At 45.4% G+C, this 16,494-nt stretch overlaps 1 protein-coding gene across 3 annotated transcripts in view; it reads right to left on the reverse strand.

The window, feature by feature from the left end:
* LOC141051195 (uncharacterized) overlaps positions 1 to 16,494 on the reverse strand; it is a 364,030-nt gene that overhangs the window by 191,228 nt on the left and 156,308 nt on the right. For all 3 annotated transcript variants that reach the window (XM_073548061.1, XM_073548060.1, XM_073548059.1), the window contains exons 14-16: positions 5,723 to 5,834; positions 5,546 to 5,643; positions 125 to 215 (exon numbers count right to left, since the gene is read on the reverse strand). In XM_073548061.1, coding sequence (XP_073404162.1) covers positions 125 to 215; positions 5,546 to 5,643; positions 5,723 to 5,834 — 301 coding nt within the window. The remainder of the gene's footprint in view (positions 1 to 124; positions 216 to 5,545; positions 5,644 to 5,722; positions 5,835 to 16,494) is intronic.

A 16,494-nucleotide genomic window follows, 5' to 3' on the forward strand; every position in this document is an offset into this window, starting at 1 on the left:
CCTAAAAATATATATGAAAAAAATTTGTGTCAAACACTAACAAAAACAAAAAAAACAAACACAATTGTAGCATTCAGTGGCTCAAAAGAATCTGACTTCTGTAAAGTTTGCGGTCGCTACTCACCTGTGCTGTTATCTGGAGGTATCTCCTCATTACACAGCTCATCACCCCTCACAAATGTCTCTGTAGTATTACTATGGAGCAGATCTTCACCCTGAAACAAATATTGTAAAAGTCACAGACAGATGAAGAAGTTACATCTATGATCAGCTCTAATCCGGTCATCTCCACCGTTCTCATTACACGAGTATAAAACACTGACACTGGTATTGATGAATTCCTGCGGGGATACAACCACCCCCCACCACCATTTCAACCCCATTAAATAAAGAAAGACTGACACCGAATTTCTTTGGAATAATTATGGCCACAGCAGCCATTTAAATAACAAAACAATAAAACCCTCAGAATAAGTAATATTTTAACCCGCTGGGAGGAGTCCTTGAAGCTCCGAAAAATCTGGTGAATACAAGAATGAAGTGAACAACCACCACATTATTTACCCCCAGCTGTTACCCCACTGGCTCGGGAGCACCATAACTGCAAGTATAACAATGTTCACTCCAAACATCCTGGGGATTTGAACACTTAGCCCACTTCCCCACCCCATTTCACCAGATCCACAATAAATCAAATTCCAAACGGAGGAAACCATATGCCCATGGATCCCCATACCAATTTTTAAAACAACTTCAAGGACTCCCCCCCAACCACCACAACGCGTGCCTTGGAACACCTCAAAGGCCCAAAAACCCCCACAACGAAAATCTATGGCCCTTTCGATGCCCTCCTGCAAACCATCGCCCAGATATCACTGCCCACCCCATTCAAATGAACCCCATTGGCCAACCAAAAATCGTTGACCCCTTTTCCAATTCAAAATGTCTCACAACCAAGCCCCCATTTCTAATCACAAATGCAGACACCGTTGTATTAACCTTGTTCCTTGCCTTGTTAATTTTATCCACTGACCTCGCATATCTCCAGCTTCTTCACGGTATAATCTCAGACGACACAATGGTAAGCCCGGAGTACGACACCCACAACCGCAGTAGATCATGCTTTACATCCTTGACCAGCTCCCTGAAAGGCCTAACCCCCAAGTCGTTGCCACCTACACGGAGAACCAAGATGTCTGGAGCCCTGTCTAAATGAGCGCTGTTATGGATTTCTCGCAGCACCCTATTCCAAGACATCCCCCGAAAGCCGAGCCACCTAATCACTGCCGTACTCCTGGGAAAACAGAGCTGCCTGCCTTCCTTCCTCACATCGGCCAGCAACGCTCCCCAATGTACGTACGAATGGCTGAAAATCCAAACAAGCAATGGGGTGGAACCTGTAAATGGAAAAAACAGACAACCTCAGCAAAACATCAACAACATATGCAAATACAACACTACAAACACCAGCTTGGAACTGCCTCATCTGGCCTAACATAACTACGAAAACACCTCGACCTCCATCTAAAAATACGCTGCACCACTTCCACACCAAGCCCCCCCTACAGCCACCTCTGCTGCCGCCCCATTACGAAATGAATGAGCGGCAAAACGAGAATCATCCAATCCCAGCCTACGCACAGCATTCCTAAAAATGGCGGTAAACTGGTACCTGGACAAAAATGAACTGTCCTCATGGCATAACAAAGGACCACCAACGCTAGGCCATAAAGCACGAAAGCGTAATAAACAGGCAACCGGACACATTAAGGAATCCTGAACCGGGCCTAAAATCACCAACGAGTCCTTTCCTTCCTGGTCTGTTTTTGACCTACGTAACCAAAATTCCACCCCACGCTCAGTGCTCACCACGTCTCTGGCCAAAAGACCACCAAAAGAGTTTTTGCTAGGGGCTACCAGCTCACCAACCCTGAGAGCCCCAAAGAATGCAAAGGAAAAAACGACCTAAAAAGACAGACTTCGAAGAAAGAACTGCAACATGAAACTAAAACCCCCCCAGCCTTTCCAAAAGACCAAAAAAGTGACAGGACGCCTCCTATCCCCTTGACTCCTATTTCTCCTAAAACCCTTCACCGCTTGTCTGATTAGAAACAATTTAGTTAAATCCACCTGACCCCGCATTCAGAAACCAAAAGAGAGGGCGGCAATCATGCCCGATACCTTTGCTGAAGACCAACCCGCTTCGGACCAGCGCCACAAACATGAAAGCAGGATGCCTACCTGATGTTCTGGAGACACCAAACCCGTGTTAACAGCCAACAAACCCTCCCAAGAATACCATACCGCCTGATATGCAGCCCAAGTTTTAGAGGCTAACGAAGCCCTGATCAATGATTCAGCAGCACAAATACCATACTCCAGAGTGCTTCTGGGCATTCTAGTCCCTTGGTCTCCGCCTCCGGAGCTAACGCACGAAAAACGGTCCCACTGTGAATGAGAGAGAGAGAATCAGCAATCTCATTCTTAACCCCAGGCATGTGGATCGCCGTCACCTGAGAATTTAAGGACAAACAAGTCAGAACCAACTGGCAAAGCACCTGAACAACCGAAGGCGATGATGCCGAGATGCTGTTAATAGCACACACCACCCCCTTATTATCACAATTAAAACGGACCAGCCTATTCTGAAACTCCAGTTTCTATAAATTAACAGCCACCAAGATGGGAAACATCTCTAACAAGGCAACATTCCGAACTAAACCGGAAGAAAACCAATCATCAGGCCAACGCACCGCACACCATTGACCTTTGAAGTATGCACCCAAACAGACACCGCCTGCCGTATCAGTAAACAATTCCAAGACATCATTGTCCACCGTCTCCATGAGCAAGGAACGATCATTGTATTGTTCCAAAAACATATGCCACACGGCCAAGTCCGCCCTGTGTTCTGCAGAAAGCCGATCGAAATGATGAGGCACCCGAATGCCTGCGATAGCACTAGCCAAACTCCGTGAAAAAACTCACCCCATTGGAATAATCCTACAAGCAAAGTTCAATTTCCCGAGCAATGACTGTAAGTCCCTCAAAGGCAATCTCTTTAAACGGTGCGCCCTAGCATCTTCCCTCCGCAAAGCAAAGACTTTTTCTTCCGGTAATCGGCATTCCCAAGTGACCGTGTCAATGACAATACCCAAAAACAACAAACAAGTACTTGGGCCTTCCATCTTATTGGGGGCCAACGGCACGCCAAAATGCCCCATTACCCACTCCAATGTCCTCAAAATGTTCTGACAGCGTGACAACTCGCCTGGGCCTACACATACAAAAATCGTCCAAATACTGGATCACGGAATCAAAACCAGAAACATTGCGCACAACCCATTCCAACAATGAACTAAAAGCCTCAAAGTATGCACATGACAACGAACAGCCCATAGGCAAGCAAAGATCAACATAAAACTCCCTATTCCGATAACAACTCAATAACTTTGAACTATCTGGGTGGACTGGCAACAGCCGAAAAGAAGATTCGATATCTGTCTTTGCCATAAGGGCCCCTTTTCCACATATCATGACCCACCTTACTGCCTCATCAAAAGATGTGTAAACCACTGAGCAGAGCTCGGGATCAATGTTATTGTTCACCAACATGCCCCGAAAGAAAGATAGAATGAGCCGAAACTTATTCAGATCTTTCTTGGGCACCACCCCCAAAGGTGAAATCACTAAGTCCTCAAATGGAGGAGAACTAAAAGGACCCGACATGCGGCCCAACACAACCTCCTTGCCCAGCTTTTCAGACACCACATCCCCATGCTCCATCGCTTAACGCAGGTTCTTAAGAACTCGAGGTATAGCAAAAGGCGGAGGAGGAAAAGTAAAACCAACTGTGAAACCGGAAAACAACAATGCCGCCTTTTCTCTAACCGGGTATCTATTTAGATAGGAGATCATCTTTTCCACCCTCAGTGGAGTCACCCCCTTGAAAATTAGCTCCCCCTGACTTGGACTTGCCTTTTTTGAAGCATTTGACTGCCCCATGTGAGGAACCATTGCAATGTGAGCAGAGGTGTTTAAACTTACAATTGGCTCCAAATTTACACTGGCCGTCATTAAACTGCCAACATAAACCCGTTTTTCTGTGTTACCGCCTGACCCCGGGCCATAATTCACAACCACAGGCCTAAGTCCTTTTGGTCCCATCTAATCGCTGGCCTTATCACCTTCCGTTGCCTGAACTGCTCATCGTACCAGAGCCATGCCTGTCCACCATAAGACCTATGTGCCTCCCCAATGGAATCCATGTAACAGGAAAGGGGGGGGGGATCAATTCTCCAGCGCCTTCTCCCCATTAACGCTTGCCAGAATGGGAAAAGCCTGTAGCCAATTGACAAACATCTGGGGGATCCTCTTCTTCTTTCTTACTCTCATCCTTTTTATCTATATTAAACTTTTCCAAAGGAAGCAAGGAAAAGATCTCCACATTTTCGTCTTTCCATATCTTTTCCCGCACTTCTTTTTTTAAATGTGCCCCTAACGGCCCCTCAAAGCACACATACACCTCCCCGTGAGCCCCATCATCCAAATGAATCTGGCATTCCTTTTCCTTTTCTGTCTGCACCGACACCGATACCGGGACGGGAAGACTACCCAAACTGTCCAATAGCCTGTTCGGCCAACCCCCCCGATTGATGGAACCATCCATGCCACTAAATGCCCCGGTGCTACTACCCCCTCTCTAACCGACAAAGTAAATCCCGCACACTTGACAAAACCTCCCCTACGGACGCACCTGCCAAATTACTTGAAACCCCAAAATCACCCCTAGCTGCTACTTCAATGCCCTGTCTAGCACCTAAACTTGGGGACCCCACAAACTGTTGAGACACAGTTGTCGGATTCGCTGGATGAGGAGACGTGACTGGAGTCACTGCCGAGCAGGATTCGAAGACAGACTAATTGGATCTTGAAGAAAAGTGTCTTGTTCACACTCGCAGTTAATGGGAAACAGTTTGGTAGCTGGCCACAAAAAGATCAGGGACTATGGATTCAGGGCTGGCAGCACCAAGATCAGAGGGGTCCAGTTCAGGTACTGACAATGCGGTTTTAGGATTCGGATATGGATGCTACCGAAGCGGCCACCGGATAAAGAACACACTATACTGTACTAATGGAACGACAAGGGAAAGGGAATAATTATAACAGACTAAGGATGGGGGATGTGACAACTTACAGCTGAACACACGAACACACTTATCACTAAACTGTAGGGGTTGCTCAGGCACCTTTCTATTGGGGAGGACTCCGGTTAGATAAGATGTCTCCCAGCTATTGGTGGGGGCATTTTACTGTGTAAGTCCTCTGCTCCTTTAAGAGCAGGGAAGCGCGCACATTAGGCGTGCTGCCGGGAAGTGCACCCACACAGGAGACAGGGAGCACACCGAGAGATTTAAAAGCAACAACGCATCCACAGCAGTGAGCATGTCGACGTCCCTGCATGGGAGAGGAAGGGGAACCATGCAGGGGTGCCGGAATTAGCATTACAATAGGGGAGATATCATGACACCTTCTTTCCATCTACCTGATGATCCTGAGGAACATTGGGATTTTCTTGATTACAGTCCTGATGAACAAGAGGACGGGGACATGTCTCTGGTGTTATACTGTTACTGGATAGATCTGGAGGAAACACATACAGGGACTGAAATAATTCTTTACATACATATAGTTATATGCCATGTGCTCTTAGTCCTATTACCTGGTGATGCAAGGGGATGGGGAGGGGTCTGGAAAATATGTCTGAATTCTTCTAAAAACTCCCACTCCTCCATGGAGAAACAGACGGTGACACCTTGACACCTTGAAGGAACCTGACAGAAACAATAATAAGGATGATGTAAAGTGACATAAAAATCTCTCACCCCTCTTTGTAAGCCAGAAGAGGATCTCTAGGGTGAGGGGTAATATCCTCTTCACGATCTTGTCCCTGTCCCTATCCATCATTGATGAGTCTATAAGGAAAATTCTCTTAACTAGAAAACCTCCACTGAGATGAACCGATATTGTAGGAACCTGAAAAAAAAAAAATAAGTTAAATCATACAAAACCTGAGAGGAAACCACTAATGAGATATTAGGAGCGAATATAGGTTTCCAAAGCAAAGAGAATAGACTAACGGCACTAAGGAACACAAATCACCACTTAACAGACAAGGAACCAAACAAATCTGAACACTTCGATTCACATAGCTGGTATTGGTGCTCGACGAAAACAGACAAATCCAAGGAGCAGTAGAAGAAAAAAAACGTAACACTCACCAGCAAAAATAAGATCCAATAGTCATTTATTCACATAAGTGCCATGGACAGCAAGTGAACAAGCAGGACATGGGAGACTTGCGGGGAGGAAGGACGATGGCCGTTTCGCGATTTTCACTTCTACGGGTCTAGGTGCAATAATCTACCTCAGGTCAACTCCTTTATAGGGATCATTCAAGACCTTAACAAATTATAACAAGCTGTGCAAACATACACTAACATTCACAAATATAAAAACATATCATGATTACTACTATATGCAGAGTAGAAAAAATTATCAAAATTATATGACTTTAAATAGCAATATATAAAAAGAAAACTAATAGCACAATCATAGGAAAACCGAGAGATCAATTCTGTCATTTAGACCAAGCGGACCCTGCGCATTAGCCCTTAGGGTCCCACGAGCTTCTTGTCTTAATAAAATTTTATCATAATTACCTCCTTGCGGTGGAAAATCAATTTTTTCAATACCTGCAAAACTTAAAGTTTCAGGCTTAGCATTATGCTTTTCATTGATGTGTTTAATGAGGCGCAGTGATCCTTTACCTGTAGTAATACAGCGGTAATGCTCGCTAAATCGCACAGTCAGTGGCCGAATAGTCTTACCTATATAGAAATAACGGCATGGGCAGAATAAAATATAAACTTCCCCTATAGTTTGACAAGAAATATAATTCTGAACCGTGTGCTTAACAGAGCCAAAATGTATGGGATTAGATATTAAATGCAAGTGACAGTATTTACGGTGTCCGCATTTATAATTACCTTTTGGTAAGCTGGAACGCCACCAATTATTATTAGAAGGGAGCAAGAGATTATGCACCAACAAATCTCCTATATTATGTGCCCTCTTGTAAGCAAATTGTGGAGTTAGCATACCCATCTGTTACAAAACTTTATCTGAACTGATAAGATGAGAATTCTTCCTTATAGCCGCATGAATAAATTTATCCATAGGGCTATGCTTAAAGCAAAGAGATAATTTTTGCAGTTTTTCACCTTGTGGTAAATCATCATTTTTTTTTTTATTATACAACAGATCGAACTGTGAAAATTTTTTCACTTGCTCATGGGCTTCATCTAACAAGCTTAGGCTGGTTTCACATTTGCGTTAAAACAACGCTGCGCCCTGCGTCGTTAAGCCCCGCCCCGATCCGGCTCCCTGCCCGCCCCATCCGGGATCACCGCCTACTTTCGCATTTGCACGCGTGCGATCGGCGCACCCTCTCTTTAGCATAGGGTGCGCAGATCATGCGCTGCCAGTGTGAAAGTAGCGTGCTGCGCACTTTTGACGGTGCGCCGTGCGCGCCGAAATGCAGCATGCAGCGTTGTTTTAACGCGAATGTGAAACCAGCCTTAGAGGATATCCTCTCTCCAAGAAGTGTGCCATCAGTTCCATAATCTGCTTATTGAAAATCTCCTCATTATTAATTTTACGAAGCCTCAACATCTGACTATAGGGAAGACCTTTTTTCGTATGCCATAGGTGGGAACTCAAAATGTAAAACATTATTAGTTGCTGTTAGTTTTCTAAACACCTTGGTTTGTAATTTCTCATCTCGCACTTGAATTTTAATATCCAAAAATTCCAAAATTTGTCCTCCAAAAAGAGAGGTAAAGCGCATATTATAAAGATTAACCTCATTTAAATACCTAAAAAATTCACAAAATCCCCCTCAGAGCCATCCCAGATAATAAATATGTCATCCACAAAAAGCAGATAAGTGTGAATACTGTATATTTAAGGTATGTGTGACACCCCAGAGTCCAGTTGTCACAGTGACATTACCTCCCTCTAATGGGTAAAGTCATGCTTGGTGGCAGAAGGGGAGCCCCCATGCCAGGTAACAGATTAAATCACAATTCCTGCTGCAGGTCAGAAAAGGGAGCTGCTTTATAAATTCTGGCCAGCAGATGGAGTTGGTGAGTCAGCTAGAAGTCAGCTGAGGGGGTTGTCATGGAAACGAGAGCAGCTGTGAGCAAATGACAAGACAGTTAAACCTGAGGTAAAAAGAGCTTTCTGGAAGATCCAGTCAGTTCAGGACGGGGAGCTGTTCTGTGAGGAGTTGGAAACAGGGAGCTGATCTGTGAAGAGGGAAAGGGACAAGAGCTGAAGCCGAGGCTCTGGGGAAGCTAAAAACTGCATATAGCAGACCCCAGAGCGAAGCGCTAACAGAGAGAAAAGGGACGCCAGAGTCCTTGGTGGTCAGGAGCTGTATGTCCTGGTCGCCGAATCTGAAAGTACAGGGGACTGTAAGTTCCTGTGTAACATTAAACACCTGAGGACATGGCAGCAGATAAGGAGCCCGGGTCTGACGGTGAAAAGGACAATACCCGTGGAATAGGCTCACGCCGTCAGCCGTACAGGTTAGAGAAACCATCAAGAAATAGAGGGTCACAGTTTAGTTTGAAACAGCAGAGACCCGCACACTAAGCACAGAAGGAAGGTCCCAAACCCCCACCTGGCAGGGTGGATCCCCTGAATGCCTCCAGGCGAGCCGGACTCAATCCATCACCTGTATGTGGTACTCCAGACTGCAACCTCTTACCAGTAAAAGGTAAAGAAACTGCATATCTCTGTGTCCCTCTCTCATTTCTCTGCACCCCAACGTCCACCGCCATCTTAACTATTAATCAAATATATTTGCCCTGGGACTATTGCTCTACCTGTGGAGAGCTATTTTCACCTCAGCTGCGACACACCAGCAGTCTCAGGGGAACAACAACGCAGCGCTGGTTGCCTCTGACCAGAATACCACAGGTGGCGTCACGTATTCATCTATAAACTTTATCTTCATTTTTACCACACTTCAACATCTATTATCAAACAAAATTCCCCCTTTTTTTATTTATTGGACGCTCCAGGGCCACGGATCGGGTTACCGCCGCCTTGACGTCCCCCATTGAAGTCAATGGGCCCGGTAAAGAGTACCCCACGGAACTGCGCGGGGCGCTCCATATGAATTAGAGCTAGATTTAATATAATGTTCCTCAAATATGGCTAAAAATAAATTCGCAAAAACACATGATACAGGAGTATCCATTGCTGTACTGACTTGAAGATATCACTTATCTAAGAACTTGAAGGCATCGTGAGTCAACACAAAATCAAGTGCTTCAGACACAAAAGAGACAATCTTGAGATTTATCCGTATTCATAAGAGTCTCTTATCACTGAAATGCCAATATCATGAGGAATCCGGGTGTAAAGACTTTCCACGTCTATAGAAACTAATGAAAAATTTGGTTGCTATTCTACATTTTTAAATTTTTTCAAAAGGTCTCCAGAATCTTTAACAAAAGATGGAATGGATCTTAACAGAGGTTTTAGGAGCCAAGCTACATAATGGGGCAATGGTTCTGTCAAGGAATTTCTGCCAGATATAATTGGGTGACCGGGAGGCTCTGAGAGGGATTTATGAACTTTAGGGAGACTGTACCAATAGGGGATCTCAGGAATATCAGGCAAAAGCTTTTCAGCCTGCTTTTCAGATAGATATGTGGAAAAAGGGATTCTAAGGAGGGAACACAATTTGTCTTTATATTTCTGCAGTGGATTTTTCTCAAGGATAAAATATGTACTAGAATCATTTAATTGGCCTAAAGCTTCAGAGATATAGTATTCCTTGTCTAATAAGACGAAGTTACCCCCCCTTCTTATTGGCTCTCCTAAATATAATGTCATCCCAATTTTACATATCATTCATTGCTTTTATTTCAATATCTGTATGGTTTTTATTAGATGTAGGATAAATCAGCATTTCTGTATCTTTAATTACCATTTAATGAAATAAATCAATATTACCTGGAGATACCGGTGGCATATACTGTAACTATTTTAAAAAGGGTTTATGAGAACCATAACAATCCCTATTTTTATCCAAACTAAAAGAAGGAGCTGCTATACTGATCAATATAGACATGTAACTGTGACGGACTCAGCTACTGCTGAGCCCATTTTCCTTTTTTTAGAGTGGACCCTCTGGGCCGTGGCACCCACCCACCTAGGGCGAGCAGACCTAGTGAGAACCCACCCCCTGTACAGGGAGTGTCAGGGGCAAGACCAAGGGGGTGAGCCACCAGGGCAGCTGGACCAGACAGCCGGCTCAAGGAGACACTATTGAGTGTCTGACAACAGGATGGACAGGATACCAAACAAAGCGAAGTCACAGTTTCTTCCTCAAATGTGGATTCACACTTTATTCAGGTGCAAGGCATAACAGGGAATCAGGTGCAGGGCACAAACAGTGAAACACGGCAGGATACGTGCAAGGGCACGCCAAATGTTCCAGGCATAACACGTGCACGAAAACATACCAGGGTCCAGGACAGGATACTTGATAGGGATCACACAAGAGTTCCTAGAAGGGATGCATGCTAGGACACGCCAGGATCCAAGACTGGGTGCGATGGCATCGGACTCCGGACTACTGGCAACGACTGACAGGGTCCAGGCATCAGGCTGCGGACATCAGCTCCGGACATCAGGCGCAGTCATCTGGTTCCGGACCTCTGGCAACGGTCGTCAGGTTTCGGGAATCCGGCAGGCAAGCCAAGGTTCAAGGCAGGGTGCGTGCTTGGAGCCACGCCAGGGTTCAAGGCAGGGTGCCTGCTTGGAGCCACACCAGGGTTCAAGGCAGGGTGCCTGCTTGGAGCCACACCAGGGTTCAAGGCAGGGTGCCTGCTTGGAGCCACGCCAGGGTTCAAGGCAGGGTGCGTGCTTGGAGCCACGCCAGGGTTCAAGGCAGGGTGCGTGCTTGGAGACACGCCAGGGTTCAAGGCAGGGTGCGTGCTTGGAGACACGCCAGGGTTCAAGGCAGGGTGCGTGCTTGGAGACATGCCAGGATCAGGTTCCCAGGACGGAGGCCTGCGCATGCCAAGGGGCATGCCAGGGTTCAAGGCAGGATGCGTGCTTGGAGCCACGCCAGGGTTCAAGGCAGCGTGCATGCTTGGAGACACGCCAAAGCACAAGGTAAGACAGAGTGCGTATGTAGAGACACGCCAAGGCACAAGATACTAGACAGTCCTGCGCGTGCAAAGGGGCACGCCAGGGTCAGGCGAGGCAGAGTCCTGCGCGTGCAGAGAGGCACGTCAGGGTCAGGGTTCCAGGACAGGGTTAGGGCCTGTGCGTGCAAGAGGGCACGACAGGGGACATGGCAAAGCCTGCGCATGCTTTTACAGAAGCACGGGGAGGTATGCCATGGGCAGGCGAGGGCCTGCGCGTGCTTTAGAGAGCACAGTGCAGAAACAGCGTGAAGTGCAAGGGAGCACAGAGGGCACGGCCGGGGCAATGGATAGCTGATCGGGCTGCGGCACTGACAGACAGGCAAGACTCCAGCGAACCCGGCTGAGGCATGGCAGGCGACACAGCTGCCACTGACCGACGAGCACGGCTGAGGTACAAGCAGGCGGGCACGGCTAGGGCGGGCACAGCTGAGGCACAAACAGGAGGCTAGGAAGGCCAGGCGCATGCGAAGGGCACACGAAGAAACAGAGCAAGGGAAGACAAGATGAGAAGCAAGACAGAGCTTAGGCAGTGTACGGAACCAGGGACAGAAGCATAGGCAGAAACACAGAATCAGGTCAGAGCAAGAACAGAGCTAGCAGCGGAGCATAGGCCGAAGCCCAGAGCCAGGCCAAGGGAGAACCTTGGGACTAGCCTAGAAACGTGCTAGAGAGCATAATAGGAAAGAGTCTAGCAGCGGAGCGTAGACCGAAGCCCAGAGCCGGGCCAAGGCAGAGCCTTGGGACTAGACATGGAAAAGAGCACAAAAGGACAGAAAGTAGTGATGGTGCGTGTGCCAGGGAGCACTACAGAGCACCATAGGAGAGAGCGAGGCAGAGCAAGCAAAGACTGAGACCATAGGGAGGAACAAGGCAGAGCAAGGCAAGGTACGAAACAAGGCATAGCGAAAACAGGCAAGGCAGAGAATAACAGAAGGACTACAAGTCCAAGCAGGACAAAGACAAACATGGCACAACGGACAAACATAAGACAAGGCACGGGACCAGAGATGGAGTACGAGCACAGAGCGTGTGCAGAGACGCACGACAGAGCAAGTGCAAGGGCACAGAATAGAGGGAGTGCCCCACAGACCAAGCAGCCATGCAGGGACACAACACAATACTCAGGCCCTGAGCAAAGGAAAGGGTGGTCTGATATAGGGCACAGCACCTCCTCTTCCGGATCAGGACCAGGGGAGAACTTCCTAGTTCAGATGCTCCAGGATCACCGAGCGCAGTCAGATGATCAGGGTTTCAGACATGACAAGATGATCACCGAACTAGACAGTGCAGGATCTTAGGAAACGTCACATGATCAAGGTTTCAGACATGACGAGATGATTGCAGAACCAGACAGTGCAGGATCCTAGGAAAGGTCACATGATCAGAGTTTCAGACATGAGATGACTGCAGAACCAGACAGTGCAGGATCCTAGGAAAGGTCACATGATCAGAGTTTCAGACATGACGAGATGATTGCAGAACCAGACAGTGCAGGATCCTAGGAAAGGTCACATGATCAGAGTTTCAGACATGACGAGATGATTGCAGAACCAGACAGTGCAGGATCCTAGGAAAGGTCACATGATCAGAGTTTCAGACATGAGATGACTGCAGAACCAGACAGTGCAGGATCCTAGGAAACGTCACATGATCAAGGTTTCAGACATGACGAGAAGATCACAGAAGGCAAAGCAGAAACACAGGCATCTTGCAGCTCAGCAAATATGAGGTGAGTGTGCACACTGCTCTAGGGAACAAGGAGGATAGCAGACAAGATATGCACATGCACATCGCTCCAGGAGTTCTTGAGACAAAACAGACATGACAGACATGGCGGACATGACAGTAACCAAGAAAATTAGGATGACAGATTTCAACATAAAACCCAATGGTCCTAAAGACGCTGGGTTTTCACCTTCATAACAAGAAGACGCATCAGCTGACGTCACATTAGAAAAAGATTTCTTCAGGTGCAGTTTTCCAATGCTCGTAAATAATTCAAGTCTGAAGTCAATATAATCAAACTGCTCAGAAATCGAAAAATTAAAACCTTTGGACAGGACTTGGATATGGTCTTTAGTAAGCTGGCGTTGGGAAAGATTTATTATTTGGAAAAACCCTTTCGGTGTTATTTCTTCCAAGAAACTGGCTTCCGTTCTCTTCTTTGCTCTACTGTTATTTCCACCTCCCCGTGTCTTCACCCTAAAGGGACTGGTACCGCTGAAGTAGAGGGGGAAACACTTGTATTTAATTCACCTCGCTCTTCTGTGGCACTAGAATCGGAATCTGGAGTCCATACATCAAAAAATGGTTTCTTTCTATTCATAATTTTGGTTTTCCGATTCTTATTTTGAGAGGGACGCTTCTTATTCCAAGAAAAGATATTATTGGCTTCATAATCAGCTTCGTCCTGCAAAAATTTGTCTTTCTTCTTTTGTTTAATGTCTATCTGCATTAGGACAAGTTTTTTATCCAACTTCTTAAAAAAATTCCCAAACTGTCTCTCAGTCAAACGAGATTGAAGTTCTATTTTAGCCTTATTTAATTGTTCACTCAGGAGGCTATATTTTTGTTCATTTTTCTCGGTCACCAGATGTAACAAGTTATTAGAATGTTGTAAGTGAGCATCTTCCCATTTGTTTTGAAAAATGGGATCATCATGAAATTGTGAAATCTCTTTATAAGTACGTAGTCCTCTTGGTACTCTATTACAATCCAAATAGGACTTTAAGGATTTAACAGTCCAAAAAAGACGAATCTCTTTCAGCTAAATCCTGAAACTCTATATAGGTAAGACTATTCGGCCGCTGACTGCAGTTTAGCGAGCATTACCGCTCTATTACTACAGGTAAAGGATCACTGCGCCTCATTACACACATCAATGAAAAGCATAATGCTAACCTTGAAACTAAGTTTTGCAGGTATTGAAAAAATTGATTACCCAATGCAAAGAGGTAATTATAATAAAATTTTTATTAAGACAAGAAGCTTGTTGGATCCTAAGGGCTAATGCGCAGGGTCCGCTTGGTCTAAATGACAGAATTGATCTCTCGGTTTTCCTATGATTGTGCCATCAGCTCTCTTTTTATATATTGCTATTTAAAGTCATAAAATGTTGATCATTTTTTGTACTCTGCATATAGTAATAATCATAATAATAATTTTTATTTATATAGCTGCAACATATTTCGCAGCACTTTACAATTAAGCGGGACATGTACAGACAAATTCAAGACAAGTTAAGACAATTTAAACAGTGACATTAGGATTGAGGTCACCGTTGCAGGTTGTAGGCCGAGCAGAAGTGAGGAGCTTGGAAACTTCTTCTGAAACAGGCTCAAAGATGTCTAGTGAGCTTGAGGTGCGGCAGGGAATGGGATCCAGGCACCTAGGAGATTGGGCTGAGATATCCTGATGGATGGGGTTGATTTTTTCTAGGAAATAAGTGGCCAGATCCTCACCGATGAGGTTGGTGATGGGGGCCTGCACTTTAGGTTTCAGGAGGGAGTTTAAGGCTTCAAAAAGTCGTTTTGGGTTGTTGGATAGTGAGGTGATGAGGGTGGTAAAGTAGGATTGTTTGGCCAGATGAATGGCATATGTTTTTATATTTGTGAATGTTTGTGTATGTTTGCACAGCTTATTATAATTTGTTATGGTCTTGATCCCTATAAAGGAGTTGACCTGAGGTTGATTATTGCACCTGGACACGTAGAAGCTAGTAATCACGAAACAGCCGTTGTCCTCCCTCTCCCGCACGTCTCACATTTCCTACTTGTCCACTTGCTGTCCATGGCACTTATGTGAATAAAGGACTATTGGATCTTATTTTTGCTGATAGGTGCTACGTTTTTTCTTCTACTGCGAATACAGGTTTTCCTGTACTCCGTGCAAAAATTCAGGTTGATGCCTACTCCAATACACAGATTAATCAGTTTGAGAAATTGTCATGTGACTGCTCATATATGATTTTGATACTTAGTTATGTGTCAGTTAGAGATGAGCGAATATTTCAACGTTCGGTTTGGATTTCGGTCGCCGAATTTGCAATATTCGCCGAACATAACCGAACGTCAATGGGGGGCAAAAACAACGCATTCACAACACCTTATTATAACGTCCCCAAATTTTGCCAAAACACATCAAATGAGGGACGGACACCAGGAAAGTGGTCTCAGTTCACCAATAGTATTACTTGCAGCATGGAACTGCAGAAATCAGCCAGGCATGAGGTATCGGGGGTCTGGAATATCATTGAAAAAGATAAATTTCAGCTCACCTCTTGTAAGTTCGTAAGAACTATTGAAAAGCTCTGAGCGCGGACACGTCTCTGCCAGGACGTATAATAACTCCAAGAAGAGGAAGAAAGGTCCAGCTCCAGAAATTTAAAATCCAGGATTTTTATTGCATCATGTTTAAAATACATTCATGGCTGCTTGTGATCAAGTAACGGTAACAAAGTTCACCGCATGGGGATATTCTCCAGGTCTCTGTACGCGTTTTGAGCACAAATGCTCTTAGACTCAGAGTAGCTGTGGAATATCAGCTGAACCACATATAAAACTCTATCACAGGTGATCTAATCAGAAGTGAACAATTTATACAAAAAAAATCTGGAATATCATTGACAGCTTTCAATTGAATGTTACAGTAAGAAGAGGTGGGTGAGGGATCATTGTAGGGCCTCCTTGCTGGGAGCCCTGATACCACATGCAACACCTCTACCTGCTTTCATGCTGAGCCACACTCAGGTGACACAAATATCAGTTTTGTAGACTACAATTGTCAGAAAAATTTAAAGATAGTAACACGGGTAGTTGAGTCCAAGGAAGTGTGGGCCTGACGGCGTCAAAGGCTTACTGCTACAGGTAACAAGCATTAAAGGAGACCCAACCAGGAGTGTTCACATTTCCAAAAATTATTGCCAGACACCGAAGTGGCATCAATTTCACCACAGTAGAAATAGCATAATAGGGACCGAGAGGTCTTCCACTATAGACAACCCATCAGATGGATATACAAGAGTGTTCACTAGTGATGGGTGAGCATTAAAATGCTCGGGTCGAGCAAATTGGAATACTTGGGTACTCGGATAGAACAAAGCCTTTCCAGGTTAATAACTAGTATAAAAGGTAAAATAATTAACCTCAGACCAACATGTTCCTCCACCACTTGGGCTATGTTCAGACGCAGCGTCTTTGACGCG

This window comes from Dendrobates tinctorius, unplaced genomic scaffold (genome assembly GCF_039654945.1).
Source record: "Dendrobates tinctorius isolate UK_male_01 unplaced genomic scaffold, ASM3965494v1 ptg000155l, whole genome shotgun sequence".
Classification (NCBI taxonomy): Eukaryota; Metazoa; Chordata; class Amphibia; order Anura; family Dendrobatidae; genus Dendrobates; species Dendrobates tinctorius.